This window comes from Morone saxatilis, unplaced genomic scaffold, assembly GCF_004916995.1.
Source record: "Morone saxatilis isolate NCDOM2014 unplaced genomic scaffold, NCSU_SB_2.0 Contig19, whole genome shotgun sequence".
In the NCBI taxonomy this organism is placed as follows: domain Eukaryota; kingdom Metazoa; phylum Chordata; class Actinopteri; family Moronidae; genus Morone; species Morone saxatilis.
The window spans coordinates 11,884,902-11,904,363 of NW_023339751.1; the positions used below are offsets into that span (position 1 = coordinate 11,884,902).

The 19,462-nt window shown below is 42.1% G+C and overlaps 2 protein-coding genes across 3 annotated transcripts in view; both read left to right on the forward strand.

Moving 5' to 3' along the window:
• The window catches only part of zmiz1a (zinc finger, MIZ-type containing 1a), a 94,278-nt gene extending 80,394 nt beyond the window's left edge, over window positions 1-13,884 (forward strand). For both annotated transcript variants that reach the window (XM_035663885.1, XM_035663886.1), the window contains 18 exons: window positions 3,458-3,593; window positions 5,766-5,880; window positions 6,028-6,248; window positions 6,340-6,541; window positions 6,687-6,968; window positions 7,711-7,890; window positions 8,117-8,185; window positions 8,287-8,452; window positions 8,545-8,686; window positions 8,983-9,193; window positions 9,368-9,473; window positions 9,637-9,797; window positions 9,902-9,969; window positions 10,070-10,138; window positions 10,238-10,521; window positions 10,836-11,032; window positions 11,541-11,825; window positions 12,091-13,884. In XM_035663885.1, coding sequence (XP_035519778.1) covers window positions 3,458-3,593; window positions 5,766-5,880; window positions 6,028-6,248; window positions 6,340-6,541; window positions 6,687-6,968; window positions 7,711-7,890; window positions 8,117-8,185; window positions 8,287-8,452; window positions 8,545-8,686; window positions 8,983-9,193; window positions 9,368-9,473; window positions 9,637-9,797; window positions 9,902-9,969; window positions 10,070-10,138; window positions 10,238-10,521; window positions 10,836-11,032; window positions 11,541-11,825; window positions 12,091-12,198 — 3,002 coding nt within the window. In that variant the 3' untranslated portion in view covers window positions 12,199-13,884. The remainder of the gene's footprint in view (window positions 1-3,457; window positions 3,594-5,765; window positions 5,881-6,027; window positions 6,249-6,339; window positions 6,542-6,686; window positions 6,969-7,710; window positions 7,891-8,116; window positions 8,186-8,286; window positions 8,453-8,544; window positions 8,687-8,982; window positions 9,194-9,367; window positions 9,474-9,636; window positions 9,798-9,901; window positions 9,970-10,069; window positions 10,139-10,237; window positions 10,522-10,835; window positions 11,033-11,540; window positions 11,826-12,090) is intronic.
• Window positions 13,885-16,828: 2,944 nt separating this feature from the next.
• On the forward strand, window positions 16,829-19,077 carry ppifa (peptidylprolyl isomerase Fa). Its single transcript, XM_035664037.1, has 6 exons — window positions 16,829-17,012; window positions 17,140-17,170; window positions 17,285-17,373; window positions 17,453-17,549; window positions 18,328-18,403; window positions 18,516-19,077. The coding sequence occupies exons 1-6, from the start codon at window positions 16,869-16,871 to the stop codon at window positions 18,649-18,651; spliced, it is 573 nt and encodes a 190-aa protein (XP_035519930.1). The 5' UTR covers window positions 16,829-16,868; the 3' UTR covers window positions 18,652-19,077.
• Window positions 19,078-19,462: the final 385 nt, after the last annotated feature.

Below are 19,462 nucleotides of genomic sequence, written 5' to 3' on the forward strand. Positions count from 1 at the left end.
CACACACACACACAGAGCACTATGAGAGTTCATAGTAATTAGCATTGGGGTTTCCTTGTAAAAGAGGACTTGTACACATACTCTGTCATTAGTTAATGGGCCTTGCAGCCTGTTACCAGGGCTTACTCTCCCTCCCTGCTGCTCCCAGAGGGGCTGAGAGGTGAAGTGAGAATGAGCCGGGGCTCCTGCTATCAGTCACCCATACAGCATTAAATACAGCCTGAGTAAGGAGGGCCCATATGTCTCTGGGCATTACTCAATTAAAAGCTGCAGCTTTTAAGAAATTGAGCTGTTCGCAGTGGGTCAGGAGAGTTTCCTGAAAAATCAGCTTATGTTCTGCTCTCTCTGCTGGTAGAGGACAGAACGGGCCACTTGTTAGGGAGAGGTCTCTGTGTCATGGTAACAGAGAACCCAATAAAAAGACCTGAACATGACACAGCAGCTTCAGACTAAGCCTTGAGTGTTACCCAGAGCAGTAGTCGTGTATTTAAAGGGATAATTGGAAATGCTTCTTATGCAGTCATGGATGCATTTTGATGGCTCTGCTTGCAGTTTAAAGGCATGAATGGCGAAATTAGCCTAGATAAACTCAATTACCGGGATCAGCAGCAGCTTTTCTCAAAGGTATGGAAGTACACCTTTAAACATCTCCGACGAGGGATGGCATGTCTAAGTAAACTGTGATGTAATTTCCATATTTAAACAGACACAATTGTTGTTATTAACAAAGAAACAAAATACCAGATGTAGCCCACTGATTCCTCTTCACAGCCTCCTACAGGCAGGTTTCAAACTACAGTGTTATCGTTTGTGTTATTTTGTATGTAATCAGGATGAAAACATTGTCAATATTAGACCAACAAACCCAAAAAGGCGCCCTCAGGCAACACTGCCAGTTCCCGATAAGCCTGATGTTACACGCAGAAGCTATGTCTCTCTACTTTCTTACTCAACTGTAAACTGTCAGGTCAACGCATTATCAAATAGCACTGACGTTCTGCAGAGCTGCTACTCAATCCCCCAGATATCCAGTGTTTGGGCAAAGCTAGGCTAAGCTCGCCATTTAATATTCATACTACATGCAGAGTTCATTTCGCTGTGTGTGAGGAGGAAAAACCAGAACCATTTTCTGTCTTTAACCTCACCTGTTGCACAATTTGCTCCTCAGGAAGCAAAGTCATTATTTTAGGATGTTGTAAGTCAATATTGTGATAGAAACTGTCAGCACTTTGGTTTACAATGATTCAACTTGGCATCATGTATCATGTAAAGCTTAGTTCATCTGCTTTTTTTCTACTTTCTGCATAGTTTTAATAAACACTCTGGACCTGTTCTATGACTGTGGAAGCCACTGATGCAAAGATAGAGGGTAGATAGAGGAAATAAGTTTTTAACAGAAAGCTTTTAAGTAGTTTGGCTTGGCTCATCTCCACTCACTCAGCTCCAGCTATTAGAGCCCTCAGTAGCAAGTGTGTGGTTCAACTATGTGGATTGAGTGTAAATGAAATGGGAATAGTAAAAACAAGACAGACTTTGTCTTTATATTCTCATGTTGTTTGTTGGCTGTGCTCTTGGCATCAGATCCTCTTGTACTCTATCAGCGAAGTTAACAAAACACCTTAATTAATAATAGCTTAGACAGATGGTTCACAATGGAACTTAAACTTGTCAACAGAAAATGTAAAAAATGACTGAGAGGAATGTGGGTGTGGGCAGTATGGACAACGGCATTTAATGCCGAGTAAAGAGCGTGTGGTAGTTGTGGGTGTGTGATGGTGTTGGCAGGGGGTTTTAACACAGGCTGACTGTGAGGTGAAAACAAGGTCATGTACACTGCACTAAGCTTGCTAAAATATGCATGTCCCTCCGAGCGGACCCTCACTCTATTATGACTGACTTCTGGCCTTGGCCGCTTGTTAGATTTGGTCGCTCTTAGCCACACTGATATGATAAGTCACCACCGCTCTCTTTTCTCCTCTGCGTCTCTATAGCTCTCTCTCACTCTTAGAGCGACTCCATCACTTGTGCTTGAAGCTGATCTTTAGGTCTAAATGGTGGGTTGCCAGTTGAAGAGACAGTCCCTCGGTGTGGAGGTGGTGATTTAGTGGGGAGATAAGCTCTCTGTAATGGCAGGGTGGAATAATTCCTCTTTAACTAGGAGGCTTGGCTCTCTCCACCCTCCAGAAGAAAATGTTACTGCTCCTCCGCTTTGTTCTTCATTCCTTTCCTCTCTTTTTTTGTTCTTCCCCTCTCCTCTCCCTTTTTTGTTTGTCTTTGTAAATAGTATCTTGTCGGATCAGATATACATTATTAGCTCAAGCAATATAGGTTTGGTGTATCGTAAGGTTACAGATGGCGCAACTCACTATAGACTGCTAAAAAAAATCAATTGCTTAATATCTTTCCATTTACCACAATGTTTTTTTTTTTTTAATTTCATTTAGAAGACATTTGTGTGTTTGTGGCCTTCACAGTGCCAAGCCAATCATCTTTCTTCAGGGTACCAACATTTTCAAAAACTCTACATTCTTGAAACCCCAACCCTGGTAACAGCACTTCCTGAAAGCTGGTGTATCTGGGTCTACAAGGCTAAAAATAGCATCTTAAATTATTTAATTAGGTACTGAACACAGTAATCTTTCCTTTGTTTGTTTGTCAAGACAACTTTCTACAATCAAGTTGCAGCGTGTTTAAATAAGCCACACAAGACTGATGATTGATTCAAGAAAGACAAGTTGATTGGCATTGGCGAAAATAAAATAAAATTGGCACATCATTGGCACGACAAAATAAAATATCTCAACTCTTGTCCTCATGAGGAGGATAAGAATGCTGCACAGTATGATTAGTCCTTAGAGATTTGCGAGGACATGGAAAATGTGGAGAAGAACCGCGTTGTGGTGATGAAGAAAGTGGAGGAGAGTAAAGATATCACCATTTCTCCCTTCCTACATAGATCATATCCGTAACCCCGATCACTCTGTCTCTGTCTGGCTCCCACGCTCCATTTCAGCCTCTCCCTCTCTGTGGCAGAAAAACTGGGAGGTCCTTGGTGCTGTACAACGATTTCAGTTTATATTTTACTGTGCAGGTAGAGATGGTGTGATGTAACTGTTGTGAAATCCACACAGGCAAATAATCGATGTAGGTTCATTGAGTTAGGCTGCCCCCTGGAGGCTTTAGCGATCCAGGCTCTGGACACAAGCATGCAATTTAGTATACGGCACTGATCTAAATCTATTCATTTGAGGTTGACAAAGTATAAGTGTAGTCTAAGAAGAAAATGTTTTTTTTCCCATTTGATCATTCACACATAGAACCTTAAACATGCACTTGAAGCTGCATGAATACACAGCGCAGACCCATGCAGACATACGTGTGTGTATGTGTGTTTGAGCGCCGAGGAGAGACTAACGCATGTGCATATGTGTGTGTCTGTGTGTTTTTCTCCTTGCAGCCCTGCTGTCGTCGTGGTGCGAGGAGCTGGGTCGTCTCCTCCTGCTGCGTCACCAGAAGAACAGGCAGAACGAACCGCAGGGAAAAGTCCCCATGCAGCCCAGCATGAACAGCATGAAGCCCGGCCTCACACACAGGTCAGTGGGGAGTCTCTGACACATCTCCTGTCAGATGAAGGAAGACTGTGCTTATCTTGCAGTAAACCCCAGATTTTCAGTTCAAGGGTACTGTTTTTCTACCTTACCAGCAAATTGAAGCTTTTTTTGTCCCGGGTTCACCATATAACCAAAAAAGGAGCAAAAAAGATTAGTATGAAGGCCAAATTAAACTATGCACCATGAAATCAGCGAAGGGCAGCTGTGAACTGGAAGATATGAGTCACTTGCATTTAAATAACTTCAATGTAGAATACCTCAGATACATCCAATACTAGTTTTATGATTATTTTCACAACACAAATCAGTGATTTGCTCACACAGACCCACCGCACACACCAACATCAGCTCCAGCCTACATCCGTCCCACGCATACATAATATCCAAAGGAAAAAAACCTTGACATTGTACTAGTTTATTTAATACCACCAGCTATAGATACTTAGAGTGAGACATGGTTGCCCTCTGTCACCTGTCTGTTGGAGAAGCCAACAGTGGGGTTAACTCAGTCAATCTGACTTAAGCCCTTTGATAGACATTAATACAAAATCACATTGCAAACAGACAGCTGACATGCAACTTTTTTATTCAGCAACACAAACTTCTTGACTTAAAAACCCACATATATAGTGTTAATAAAGATTTTCTCAACTGTGTTTTTTTTTTTTTTTTTGCCATAGTTTTCAATGTTTTAATTTTGGATCTCAACAAGCTACAGCCTACAGAAGAGTTCCTCTATGTGTCCAGTCACTCTGCTTTTAGATTCAAACATATGCATTCTACCAAAAATGCTACATAGTGTTACAATGCAGGCATTTTTATTTTATTGTGAGAAATAGCATCACACAACAGGTGATTAAACAGAGGTTAACGCAACATGTATACAATGACAATAACAGTCACTAAAGCACAACAAATTTAATGAAGTATTTGTTGGTGGTGTGAGTTTTGATGAGTGATGTGGGTAAGTGGGTATGTAGGGAGGTGTATGTATCAAGGAAGATGTAGAAAAAGAGAGATATAAACAAAAGAAATAGAGAAAGAAAAGAAAATTGTATGGTTGCATGTAATTAAAGATTTAAAATTTTCTGTGACAGACTAAGTGGTAGAGGTACCAAAACTGAAAAGTACCTGCCATTATTTTCACAGGAGTTTTTCAAGGTAGCTTTTGATGTCCCCTTTCTCTGCCTTTTTCCTTAGATTTTTAGATGCATTCTCTTAAATTATACCACCAAACTAATTCAGTAACCATTACTAAGGTTCGCTTTAGTATCTTTAAGAGACAGCGTTCAGTACTGGCTCTGGTCTTTATTAAGGTATTATCTTGCATTCAGTGCTCACCTAATGCACACACACCAATGCACACAAGATTCCCATTGTTTGGAGTAGAGCCAGAATTACTTCGAGTGGAGCCGAAGTGATTTGGGGTGGAGTGACAAACCGGCAGGGAAGAGAGCTGTGAAGTAATGTCTTTGGAGAACATTGTGTGCTCATGTCTCTCTCTCCCTCTCTCTCTCTCTCTCTCTCTCTCTCTAAGAAAGCCTCTAGTTAGCCAAGAGTCCTGTTTGCCTCTGCTGAGGATCTTGGGATAATGTTGTGCCTTTATGAGGAAATATTGAACACGTCGTCCATTCCAAGAGCTAACCTCTGAGCAAAAACAAGCTGCTCTCCAAAAACAGCAGTTCCTTCCCACTCCACTGGCCACTTGCCTCTCCCCATGAGGATTAAGCTTGTTTATTATATGTAACAGACTCTCATATTTTGCCCTGATATTTGTTTTAAATCTGAATGTTAAACATTCCAACTGCTCCCTACCTATCCATATCCAAAGGCATTTCAACAACTCAAAGAAATAATTGAATCATATTTAGTTTTTAGTGGTGTGTGTGTGAGCATGCAACCCCTTGTCAGCTCATTTGGAGCTTTTTACTCATCTCACTGTGCAGCCATTAGCACATGTCCTGGCTGAAAACGTGTTTTGAAATTGAATGCCAAATCCTTCAAATTGCCTAACATTTTGGCAAGAAGAATTCCCAAATTATTCACATTTTTGGACGGATATTCAACTCTGTTGGCTTTCTATTGGTACTTTTCTTGGCCAACTGAAACTTCAAGTGACATCAGGCACATGTTTTGTTTTGATCTACTTTCCAGTGATGGATCATTTCCCTATGACTCTGTCCCCTGGCAACAAAACACCAACCAGCCCCCTGGGTCATTGTCTGTGGTTACAACAGTGTGGGGTGTGACCAATACGTCACAGAGTCAGGTATGTCTATGCATGAACAGCATCCAGTCTGTCATTATATAAGCTCTACACACAATCAATACTTGACTCAGAAGGTTGATCTCCTTTGTTTCATTTACAAACCTAATGGATATGTTATCTCCCTGTGTCACGCTTTATTAAACCCAGGTGCTAGGTAACCCAATGGCAAATAGCAATAACCCCATGAATCCTGGAGGTAACCCTATGGGATCAGGTATGTCTGCCAGTGCAGCAGGGATCAACTCACCCCAGTTCAATGCTCAGCAGCAACAGTTTCCAAACAAGGGAGGCTCCAACCAACAGTACATGCAGCAGGGCATGTACGGCAGGCCTGGCTACCCTGGAGGTCCTGGGGGATACAGCGGAAGGTAAGAGAGCGACTCTCTTTAAAAAAGAATGAAGCAATAAAATGTAACATAATGATTAAAACATGTGCTCTGTGTTTTTTTTTTTTTTTAGTTATTCTGGAGGCCCAAATGCCCCTCCAGGAGGTATGGGAATGACCTCCCACTCACGTCCCCCTGGTGACTTCACCCAGCCAGCCGCCGCTGCTGCAGCTGCTGCTGTCGCTGCTGCTGCTGCTACAGCAACGGCCACGGCAACGGCCACGGTGGCAGCTCTGCAGGAAACCCAGAATAAAGATATGAACCAGTATGGACAGGTACAGTACACACCTGCTAACAGATGTTTACAGCTGTAACCACTTACCAAAATAGATAAACAAATATACACAGGAACCTATTACCCACCCACCTGCTGGAAATCCAAAATAATCATATTTAACACTAAATCCTTCTGTTCTCCAGATGTGTTCATCGTTCCAAATGGGCCCCGCTCAGGCCTACAATAGCCAGTTCATGAACCAGCCTGGCCCACGAGGCCCCCCTGGAGGTATGAATCCAGCCAGCATGGGATCAGCCATGAACAACCCTAATATGAGTGGGCCTCCCATGGGCATGAACCAGGCTCGAACCCCAGGCATGGGGCCTTTTGGAGCTCACGGCCAAAGGATGCCTCAGCAAGGGTACCCTGGTGGACCTCGACAGGGCATACCGATGCAAGGGATGAAAAGGCCATATCCTGGAGAGGTGAGCGGAAACATCCAATAATTAAACCAATCTGGAGATTATGGGTTACACGGTTTTATTTCCTTTATTTAAAGTCTAGACCAGACCACTTTGTATCTCTCTTACTTTTCACATCTTTCATGTAAGTTTTTCCTCTTTCCGTTTGCTATGCTTACTTTCATCTACTACAGATCAATATGTGCATCAAAATACGCTTTTTGATGTGACTGAGTAAGATTCATGCCAGTGATATCATCCACATGAGCCGGAGTTCCATAAAAACTGATCTGTTCTGTTTGATGAGTCAGTTTCCCACAACAACTTGTAGAATGTCAGATCTTTCCTGTGCAGTTGACACACCTGTAGTCATCACACAGCAGCAGGAGTGATACGTGTGTTTCATCTCTGATTTGAGAGAGCTGCTGTGGAACTGACGGTAAATGATGTGCTGAGGTTTCTGAACATCAGACCAGAAAGCTATGACTTACACATTCCAGGTTTAAAAGTAAAATCCAAACCGAAATCCGAGGTTTATTACAGTTTTCCATTTTGCCACTTATTCGCATAAAAGTGTATAGCAGATGCTGCACCAGAATACCTCAGCTGCCTGTTCATTCTACCATTGACAGCATATCTGTTGAGATTTATATTCATTTTTGTTTTGTATTTTTTATTATAGAACTTTAGGTGTTTTATAACTAGACCTCAACCTCTCCCTCTGTTTCATCGTTTAAAGTCTTCATCTTTAACCCTCTTTCCACAGGCAAGTTACGGGGGTCAGCAGTACGGGCCAAACAGTCAGTTCCCACCACAGCAGGGCCAGTACCCCACATCGAATGCCTCCAGGCCGCTGCCATCTCCTAACTACCCCGGCCAGAGGATGCCAGGGCAGCAGGGCCAAGGACAGTACCCACCTGGCATGCCCATGGGCCAGTACTACAAGGTCTGTTATGCCACACCATTCATACATATCTCAATTTTCTACAACAACTTACTGCGACATAGGGGAAGAAGGGGGAGCAAAGCCTATCCCAGCATGCACTAGACATGGACAGACAGATTACAAGTTATATTTATAGCACATTCAACAAACTACATGGTGTATGCCTGGTGCTATTGCTATCAAGAACTATATAAAAAATTATTATTTCTTTTTATTTCCTTTACAGCAAGAGCCCTTCAATGGTCAGAGCACCAACTTCTCTGGAGGTGGATACTCCTACGGCCAAGGCAATGGGGTATGTTTTCAGAAGGACCTTTGTGGTAAATTTGACCCAGTCATGTATGTTAAATGAGTTACACAGATGTTTTCATTATTATACTTTCCTGGCTTTTACAGCCCCCCAGGCCCGGTACCTACCCCCACTCCCCGGTCCCTGGAAACCCCACACCTCCTATGACCCCGGGAAGTGGTATTCCTCCGTACCTGTCGCCAAACCAGGATGTGAAGCCCCCGTTTCCACCTGACATGAAACCAAATATGACAGCGCTACCGCCCCCTCCGAGTGAGTACCCCAGCTTTTTTATTTAATCTAATGCATTGCAGGACTTTATCAGTTTTAGATTAAAAGTCGACCCCCATTGCTTTTCTTCTCAGCTAACCCCAATGAGGAGCTGCGGCTGACGTTCCCTGTCAGAGATGGAGTGGTGCTGGAGCCGTTTCGCTTGGAGCACAACCTGGCTGTCAGTAACCACGTCTTCCACCTGCGACCCTCCGTCCACCAGACCCTAATGTGGAGGTAGCACCACCGCACAAGCCCCCACTTCCACTATGTTTGCATACAGTCTGCACCACAATTGTAACATAATTATGAAACGTGGCATGTTTGTCATAAATTTTATATAGAGGGAATTACTCTGACTAAATTTTAGTTTTTTTCCTGTCTGCTTTTATATAATAATTTTATGTAAACTGTTGAAAATACATATTAAATCACACATCTTTAACGTAACATGCTATTATTTACTGTATTACAGTAAGAGATTGAGATTGTTTTAAGCTGAATGCTCACAGAATCTGCACTTTGTTACACAGGTCAGACCTTGAGCTGCAGTTTAAGTGCTACCACCACGAAGACAGGCAGATGAACACCAACTGGCCAGCCTCCGTCCAGGTCAGCGTGAATGCTACGCCCCTCACCATCGAGAGGGGGGACAACAAAACTTCCCACAAACCGCTGCACCTGAAGCATGTATGCCAACCTGGAAGAAACACCATCCAGATTACAGTCACCGCCTGCTGTTGTGTGAGTAGACACATATTTCTAACTACAAACAGTACAGAAATGCAATTCTTTTTTCAGCAAAAAGATCAGCTGGGATGATTATCACACAGATAATTTAACTTAGTATATGCGTTGTGCTAAATCGGCTTTCCGTTTATCTTCTGTTTGTTTTAATGTTCTTGTGTTGCTTTGCAGTCCCACCTGTTTGTGCTGCAGCTGGTCCACAGGCCATCTGTGCGATCCGTCCTCCAGGGGCTCCTGAAGAAAAGGCTCCTTCCTGCAGAACACTGCATCACCAAGAGTATGGCTCATTTTGTCTCTTAGTGTAGTTATGCATAAGTACATCTTAATTACACAAGCTTACACCTGTTTCTCCTTATGGTTTGCTTTAAAATGGGCCTTTAAGTACTCTTGCAACTGTTCACAAAGTAATACCTTTCCTCTGAAACGCCTTGTCCCTTCAGTTAAGAGGAACTTCAGCAGTGTGGCGGCCTCTGCAGGCAACACCACTCTTAACGGGGAAGACGGCGTGGAGCAGACGGCCATTAAAGTGTCGCTGAAATGTCCCATTACCTTCCGACGCATCCAGCTACCTGCACGAGGTCATGACTGCAAACATGTCCAGGTTTGTTCCGATTTAAAGAGGTGGTAAAACTTTATTGTTAATGTCACATGTCCCTGTGAATGGCAGAAGATTTTTCTAATGAACTGTGATATTGTTCTCCACAGTGCTTCGATCTAGAGTCGTACTTACAGCTCAATTGTGAAAGGGGGACATGGAGGTGTCCTGTGTGCAAGTAAGTAAAAAGTTGTTTGTTTTACGGAGACGTAAGGTTTAGATCACTCATCAAAAATACGTCTAATAGATTGAATCTAATGATTTTTTTCTCCTTTCAGTAAAACAGCATTATTAGAAGGTCTGGAGGTGGACCAGTACATGTGGGGAATCCTCAATGCCATTCAAAAGTAAGTAGTTTTTTCTTCTTTCTTCTGCTAAATCCACAAATAACTTTGTTTCAAATCCATTGTTTCAAAATTAAACACACTTTCTTTCTACTTTAATAGTTCAGAGTTTGAGGAGGTCACTATAGACCCTACGTGTAGCTGGAGACCTGTCCCCATTAAGTCTGAGGTACACATCAAAGAAGACCCTGACGGACCACTTGCCAAGCGCTTTAAGACCATGAGCCCCAGTCAGATGACCATGCCCAATGTGATGGACATGATCGCCCAGCTAGGGCCTGGACCTGGCCCAGGACCTGGACCTGGCCATGGAGCAGGTCCCAGCCCCTACCCCCCACACCCTAGTCACCATGCTAGTGGCAACGGGGGAGATTACCCTGGGGCAGGTAAGGAAAAGCAGCCAGGATCCAGAACAGGATAGTCAGCTTAGTTGTTTAAAAGTGAGCTGTTTTTCATTTTATAGCAGGAACTACTGAAGTGTCTCTAGTGCATAAAACAAAGAAACAGCCCCAAGCAGAGCTTTTTGCTGAACCTGTTTTAAAATGTTCTAAGCTCATTGAGTAGAATGTGTATATCTTGTTATTTAACCACTTTGAAAAGATAACTTTTTGCATCAGTAAGGACACATCAGACAAGTTAACAAGGCCAGACTGCTGTTAGCCTCTGGACAAAAACGTGTTTCATTCTTTTGTCCTTCAAGGAAACAGTTACCACAGCCAAGGGAACTTCGACTTCCCTCACGGGAACCCTTCCGGTGGTGGAGTTGGTGGAGGAGGAGGTGGAGGAGGACCCCCTATGAGTGACTTCATCCATGGCCCCCAACTCTCCCACCCCCCAGATGGACCCGGTGGTCTCCTCTCCCAGGACAAGCCCCTTAACCACGGCATGAATGATGCAGTAAGTAGGGTCGACTTCCAGGGCTGCTTGCTTTCCCATGCCACTATACCAATAAAGTATGTTCATAGGAATAGAAAATGGTTTGGTCTGGCTTTTAAGCTTCAAGGCTCTTAATTAGTTATTTTGTCCTGTGGCATAATTTGGTACCTTAGTTTATAGAAGAAAATCTCCAGACAATCTGTGCCACTCTGAAATAAGAGATTTGTTATCTGAACAAGGTGCAGCCTGTGCCTCTGGCCAGCATGTGTGCTCAGTCATGCTCACATGCTCATGTCATCGTATAATGTTGCAGCTGTACATGTCTGCTGATCACAGCTTCCATTTAGAAGGTCTGTTCCATATTATTCACGCTGGAACTCATTTCGCTTTTCCTCTCTTTCTTCCCACGCAACCCCCCTCCCCGCCCCTTAACACTCCCCCCTTCACTCTCTCTGTGTGTCTCTCTCTCTATGTCCTGCTCTTTATTTTTCACACTCTCTGGCTCTCTGTCTCCCTCTTGCACCTGCAGATGTCCCATCCCGATCAGTCCCATAACTCCATGCAGCAGATCTTGCATGCGTCTCCCCACCCCGGCAGCCAAACAGGGCTGCCCTTACATCACAGTGGCCAGTCAGGGCCACCCTTGCACCACAGCGGCCAATCATCGCAGCCGCCTCGCCAGTCGCAGCCTCAGCCGCAGCCTCAGCAGCCTGGGCAGAACAGTCACCCCCACAGCGATCTGAACTTTAACCCCTCCTCCTCAGACGGGCAGATGGGTCAGGGAGCCCAGGATATGCCTGAACCCTCCCTGGATGTAAGTGTGCCCGCTTTTGGGCACCATAAGCTACCTGTTAACAGCTAACATTGTCTGCTGCAGCTGCCCTCATCTCTTTGCTGTGTGCTCTGTTTGTGTCTGACTTTCAAATTGCTTCTGAGCAGTGGTAGCTGTGTTTATGTGTACACTGGCTTTGACAAGACACTTGAGCATGACTCAAAGTCGTCCGGCATCACATAGATAAATATATTATCAGGTTATTTAGCCTTGCCTCTGATCATTTCTTTCTGCCTTTTATCCGCAGTTGCTTCCGGAGCTGGCCAACCCAGACGAGTTACTATCATACCTTGACCCCCCCGACCTTCCCGCCAACAGCAATGACGACCTTCTCTCCCTCTTCGAGAACAACTAGCCCTTCGCCTCCCATACAAATGCTCCTGCACCTACGGGGTTCGTGATGTGTTTGACTGTCCGTCCACAGACACCTTACTGAGCTCCTATCAACACTTCGAGCAGCTTCCTATGCTCACACACGCACACATGTACACAGTCTCTAAACAGATAATGTGTGGCATAGGAGCGTGGCTGAAAAGAGGCGCCTGTTTGGGAACTCCAAGGGAGAAAGCAGGAACGCCACTCATGCCTGCACCCTGTTTTTTTTCCACGTGTAAAGATTCCACGCACCAGTTCCACCGCCTGACTTGAAACACACCATTTTCAGCCATGTTGGCGGGCACTAAAGTGATATTATATATATACATATATGATATTTGTGACTTTTCAACTGAAAACTGTGCAGCTATAATCATCATGTGTAAACAACACAGGGGAGAGACAGAAGTGTTGTAGCTTTCTTTTTTTTTTTTTTTTTAATTTTCCTTTTGTGAAAAAAAAAGCATTGTCTTGTAAGAGTGTTTTTAACCTATTTGAAATGTGTTCTTCCAAAACTTTGGCACATGCCATGCCCTTTGACCCCCAGACTTTTGTGTGCACGTGTGAGTGTGTGTGTTTGTGTGTGACAGTTGAATAACTGGAACTCATGAGAATCAGAGCACTGAAAGGACGAGCTAAAACGTCCTCCAGTGTCAACAGAGGAAATGAGAGCACATTGTGCAATGTAGTGTGTGTGTCAGTGGGTGTATATACCTATTGTATGTATGTGTGTGTGTGTGTGTGTGTATGTTTACATGTCCTCTTTTGTTTGCCTGCGAGTGTATGTGGAAGACAGCGGGGAGAGAAAGTCTGAGGCAGAGGAGGAAAGAAATCTATTGAATGGAAGAAAGCGAACACAGTCCACTTTAAGAGCTGACTCAGTTCTTCTTCTCCAGCCAGTCTGCAGTTGTTCTTGTGTATTTATTGTAATGTTTCGCTCTTCCTCATCAAATTCAGCACCATTTGTTCACAAGTGCATGTGTGCCAATGGCTCCTGTTGTCTTTGTCCAGCCTAAACGTGCTTGATCAAAACATTTTCTCTCATCTTTATATTTATTATTTTATTTCAAATTCATCAGTTTTTTTTATTATTGATGTCCTTTTTTATGTTTGTCTCACATTGAAATTAATCAGATACACATCACCAAAGTTGTCCTATGCTTTTCTAAGGTGTTGGGCCTGGATATGTTATGTTGGTGTAAGAGCAGGATTTCAATATCCTACAGACGTCTACAGAAGTTTTTAAATCACTGTATTTTATAGAAACGTCTGTGTGATTGTACTGATCTTTCCTTTTGTCGTTTTGTTACTGTTGAACTGCATCTTTTTTGGGGAAAAACATCCTGCATGATCCAACAGTGTTTCCAGAGCTGTTGTATATACCCTTTGTGAATACTTTGTGACTGTACAGTACTGTACCTATCTATTACTGGCAACTACATGGTACTGTAATGTCTGTCAAGGACTACACACACTCACGCACTCACAAACACACACAGAATCCCTTATAACCAGTCCAATATTGTAATGAATTGATCCAAATGCACTCTCACTGGCCTTGTAATGAGTACCTGTGTATTGTGTACAGTTTTTCCATTACCCTCTGACAATGCATCAGTGGAAAGGAATATTTGCTTTGCTCTGAGAGGATTTGTTTTATCCTCTTATTTATATATATATATATATAGTATATAATATATATATTATATATACTGTATATATATATATATATATATATCAGTCAGCTTTAAATTAGCAGTTTTTTCTGTCTAAAAGATTGTTAATGCAGCTTAGAGGTCTAAATTCCTCCAAAAGTGATTTGTTTAATATTATTGGAACAAGTGACCTCATCCTCTTTATTTAAAGTGAGAATGTGCAAAATGTCTTCTGGATTGTTTTGAGGCCTAATAATGAGCTTTTTGATAACCATACTTAGCAAAAATGTGTGAACATGATTTGTGTATTTTCATCACAATTTATGTTGTTTTAAGTTATTATTTTTGTCCCGTGTTTTTATGACAGGTATAATTTGGTTTACAGTTTTATGCAGTACAGTCAATGGATTTAAAAGTATACTGTATGTTGTTGTATAAAAGTTCCCCCCATTTGAGATTCATAATCCATCTGAAAAACCAAATATGGCTTGACTGATCTTCAAAATTGATCACATCACCTGCATATAACACAGTTGAAGGATCAGATGTTGTTTGTGTTCGTCTATATGTTTGTTAAAGACAATGCACTGCCGCAGTGGGATGTTTTATTTCCCTACACAGTGTGTAACTGTAAGTGTGACCTTTCACAAATTCAAGTCTTGTAATTTGAGCGACACAAATTGTACTGTCTGATTGCAGACGTTGGAAATTTGAGTTGAAATTTAAAAGCGAATGCAATTATTGTAAAATGAAATTTGGGGGAGACCCCCCCACATTTGCATTACAAGGGGAGGTTGTGGCAGAGGGTTGGGGGTGGGGTGGAGTGGGGTATGTAAGGGATATGTGTATATAATGTAAATGACAAATAGAGACACGTTAACAGAAATGTATTCATTTTCTCCAGGGGGAGTGTGCATAGTGTATTTAGAAATTTGTAAAGCTTCCATCCTCCTGTCAGACATTGAATTGGCAAAATGAGTCTGTGTTTGATTGCGTCTGTGCAGACCTCTCTAACCACGCCTGTTCATTTATGTAAGATACTTTATGTGCCCCTCCACGTGGGGTTTCCAAGAAAAAAAGAAATTTTTCCTTTGTGTAATATTAAATTTCTGTGTATTTCTCTATTACCTGTGTACTTTATAAAGGTGCTACAAAATTATTAAAACCTTTTGAGGTATAATTGGGACTTGGAGACATTGAGCTTGAGTGGCTCTTAAGGGTTGTTTCCAAATTTACAGTTTGTAAAAAATTTTGTCAAATTTATAATTTTTATGCAATTTGGCAAGAAATGCTATAAAGGTACAATCTGAAGTGATTGGCACAACAAGTGGCAGTTGTCTCTTTGGTTTTGTACATTCTATGTACAATCATTTCATATTCTAAACTGGTCAGAAAAACATTGTGATTTTTAGTCTTGCAAATCTGTATGTAGTTAGATGACGTGACATCCTAATATTTATCTAATAAATATGTATTCAGATGAAACACAATTAATGGCCTCTGTGTCTTTTGACATACAAAGTGCAACCAGCATGTATTACATAAATCAAAAGGACGGTAATTTTGTGCTGCACAATCCGATATCTTCAATGATAAACTACATAGAATGAAGCTGGAATGGCACAGAATAACCAATAGGTCATTTTCATGGAAGACATTTTGACATGTCACAGTAGTAAAAGCTTAGTTGTGTGTAATAACATTAACAATGGCTGAATTCCATTCAGCTGCTTTGGATTGAGAGTCCTGGTATTGTGCATGCTGGCATTGTTAATGTTATTAGTAACAACTGTGACAGGTCAAAATGTCTGCTGTGAAAGAGGTCTTATTTAACCATTTTATTATTTAATTCACAAGGTTTTAGTAAAAAGGGTATTGTTAAATCTAGAAAAGCAAAAATTCATCTAATATCCTGTAAGCTGAAATCAATACAGAAAGCATGTCGATTTATTAAAAGACTGTAGCAAATAATCAACAGCTACCAGGCAAACAAACCATACGGCTACGGCTGATTCAGTGTACCTGAGATCACAATACTGACACCGATAATGTCGATGACCAAATTCCCTCTTGGTTAAAACTTTTGCAACACCTGGTGATGATCCGTGAAAATATCATTGATATTTGCCTTATAATTATACCCCTCATTGTGGTTAAGAAATATTAAAAAGCATCATGCATTTGCAGTTTTAAAGGCATCACTGTTTGTCAAATTATGTTTGGAGTTAAATTTGTGAACTGATTATTATGAACAGAATTATTAATGTCATCATGCCTCTCCTGTAGTGATATATAGTTTCACATACAGTATGACCACTAAAGTTGATAAAACGTCAGACAAACCATTGCCAATCCTGTACCTGAATATACACGAAGGCACTGTAGCACAGCCCTTCGGGGTCAAATGAGTATTTGTTTAAAAGCTGAGCTGTTTTTCATCACAGCGAGCCGTTGAAAGCGATGCAAATTGCACTAATGCAAATGATATCAGAATGGAAAAGCTACTTTTATGGAGCCCAGCACTGACAGAGACGAGCATAACGTCAGTCCAATAGCCTAGTACTGAACAGTAGAGTACATCTCAAAAACAGTCACAGCAAAATATTGCATTTTTTCCTCTTTATAGATTTGAATTGCTTCATTTTTTCATAAAAACGCCAGTTTGAGAAAGAAAATAAATAACTCATACAAGTTTAAGCATAACATCAAATCTGTCCATCCTGGATGGAGTTGCTTAGTTGCCATGGTGATGGTTAAGGCGCCGTAAAGAGATGAACTCAAAGCAAAGTGGACCTTTATATGAGGATCTTTATTTATTTAACTCTCTCTCAAGCTGTGTTTCACTTCCTGAGCCGCCCACGTGGTGTCGCTGTACGACTGTCGCTCGGTCCCTGTGACGTCACACGTAAACACCAGCAGCGCCCATGGCCTTACAGTAGCCCCCCCCTCCCTCCCTCCCTCACCCTCCACCCCCCACCCTGTCGGCTGAGCAGCGATGTTACAAATAAAGAAACGCATCAGGTACAGCCCCCCCGGCATCGCCGCTGCGAGGCTGTTCTCTCCAGGCCCCGCCAAGAACCCCGTCGTGTTCCTGGACGTCGAGGCCGACAGTGAGCCTCTGGGAAGAATCACTATCGAGGTAGCGAGCTGGCTGGCTAACGTTAGCTAGCGTTAGCCTCAGCTGCACTCAGATGTGTTCACATAAAGGCTCTGTGCAGCGTTGTCAGCCGTGCATTAATCTCAATGTGATTTGTGTTATCTTACAGTTGAATGCAGATGTAGTGCCAAAGACCGCAGGTATGTTTAGTCGTGCTCCTCAGCAAGAGTTGCGTTTGTTTCAGTCGCTGTCTGGAGAAGTGTTTATCTGTAGGCTACTTGTTGTAATATTAATAAGCAAGACTCGTTTCACAGAAAACTTCAAAGCACTGTGCACTGGCGAACACGGCTTCGGATACAAGGGATGTGGGTTTCACAGGGTCATACCTGAGTTCATGTGTCAGGTGAGCTTTACGATGAAGGTGGTGCACATAAGGGGCAAAGTGTGTGCCATGTTCACTGTTACTGTGTTTTCTGTTACAGGGGGGAGATTTCACCGACCACAACGGCACAGGAGGGAAATCTATATACGGGAAGACGTTCAAAGATGAAAACTTCAAATTAAAACACACTGGTCCAGGTACATCTCCTCACCTAATACGTTTATGGAAGACTACTTTATCTTTGTTTAGAGGACAAAACAAACAACCTTTTATTCAAACATATCATCATTTCACATATAGCCATTCTGTTTTGGACTATAGGCTGTTGAAAGTGTGAAGTGAAGTGGCAGAGTTAAAAAAAACAGACAGAAAGGGGAATCAACAATTTTGATAATGAACAAATAATTCAGCTACTTTTTTACATTATGAAGACTGAAGGCCTAATAACTCAAAAAAGTAATCACAAATGAATCAGTGAAGGAAGAAATTATAAATTGCAACTCTTGTGTATATTTTGATATACATGTCTCTTCCATTCCTAACAGAATAATCTGCCAGGTTTTTGTCTGTATCCTAATACAGCTGCCTTTCCACTAGATGGCAGTGCCTAATTTCGTGCCGCACTAAAAACCCACCTCCTATATGGATTTTGCAATCCCCAGGTGAATGACCTACTTTTTTTAAGTGAGACAACATGCACTAATCCAAATAACTCCTCCCTTGAATAAACTTCACCCACATGCTGATTATTTGGTGCTTCGTTTCAGAGCGTTGCATAATCACAGTTTGCGTCAGTTTCAGAGAAGAGTAACGGGCCTTCCCCAAGACAGTTGTTCACTCGAGTCATGCTTCTCTTTTGCCAGTCAGGCCAAAATGTTATTGGCTCAGTGGTAAAAAAAAAAAAAAAAGAGGTCAAGATGTTGTTGACTGCATGACATTTAATTGATTTACTTGTTGGCTTCTTGATTTCTGCAGGAACACTTTCAATGGCGAATTCAGGGCGGAACACCAACGGCTCCCAGTTTTTCATCTCCACGATTAAAACTGAATGGTAAGTACTTTGTAGAACTTTCTAACCAGTCTTCTCAGCTCATAGTCTCACCACGTCCAAATCGGAATCACTCACCTGTTGCTGAAGTCCCTTTTTGTCTCTCTTTTGAAAGGCTTGATGGGAAACACGTGGTGTTCGGGCAGGTGAAGGAAGGTATGGATGTGGTCACCAAGATGGAATCTTTTGGTTTACATGACGGCGGTGTGATCAAGAAAATTGTCATCACTGACTGTGGGGAGATCAAATAACACCTAAGTTCACACGTGGACTTCTGTCGGATGACTCAGTATGCAGCGATTTAGTATTTACTTTATCCTCCATCCCATTTTCATGATACGTTGAAGGAGGAACTGTCACAAGTGGTTCTGTTCTACCCTAAAATCTTATATTTCTACTGTTAATTATGAAGTAAAAAAGATGCATATATTTATCATTTCAGGCTTAAAATCAGGTATGAAACGTTTGTTTTTGTTTGCTTATAAGTAACACTAATAATGGAAAGACTGAGGGTTAAAATTCGAAATCTTTTTATCTTAGTTGCTACAGATATCTTGCTTTTCTACAGTTTAACTCGATCCATCTACTTTGTGTACACGTCAACCACTATATAAAATGTTCTTATTGTGCAATTACTCTATATTTACTGCCAAATAAATGACCATTTTAAGATTTTACCAGCTCTGGTCTTAGTACAGGACATTTGCTCTCATGTGCCACCAGCCCTGCTGGTTTTAAAGCTTCCTGGAAATGATCCAGCAGCTTTTTTTAGACACCGGTTCTCCTGCATGACTGACTTCCTGTCCATCAGAGCAGGATGTGACATCATGTGACATCCACCTACAGTGGAGCTGAAATATCACATGAATGCAGTTGACAGATGATAGACCTGTGGGCTATAGCCTCATTGGACACGGTGAATGCACATGATTCAATCTGCTGGAGCCATAAAGGAACCTGAAAATGTCTTCGGCTTGTATGTGGGCTGCTCTTCCTCTTCACTTAAAGACCAGAGCGTCTGGAGGAGAAAGCGAGAGAGAAGGAGGCCAGGACACGTCTGAA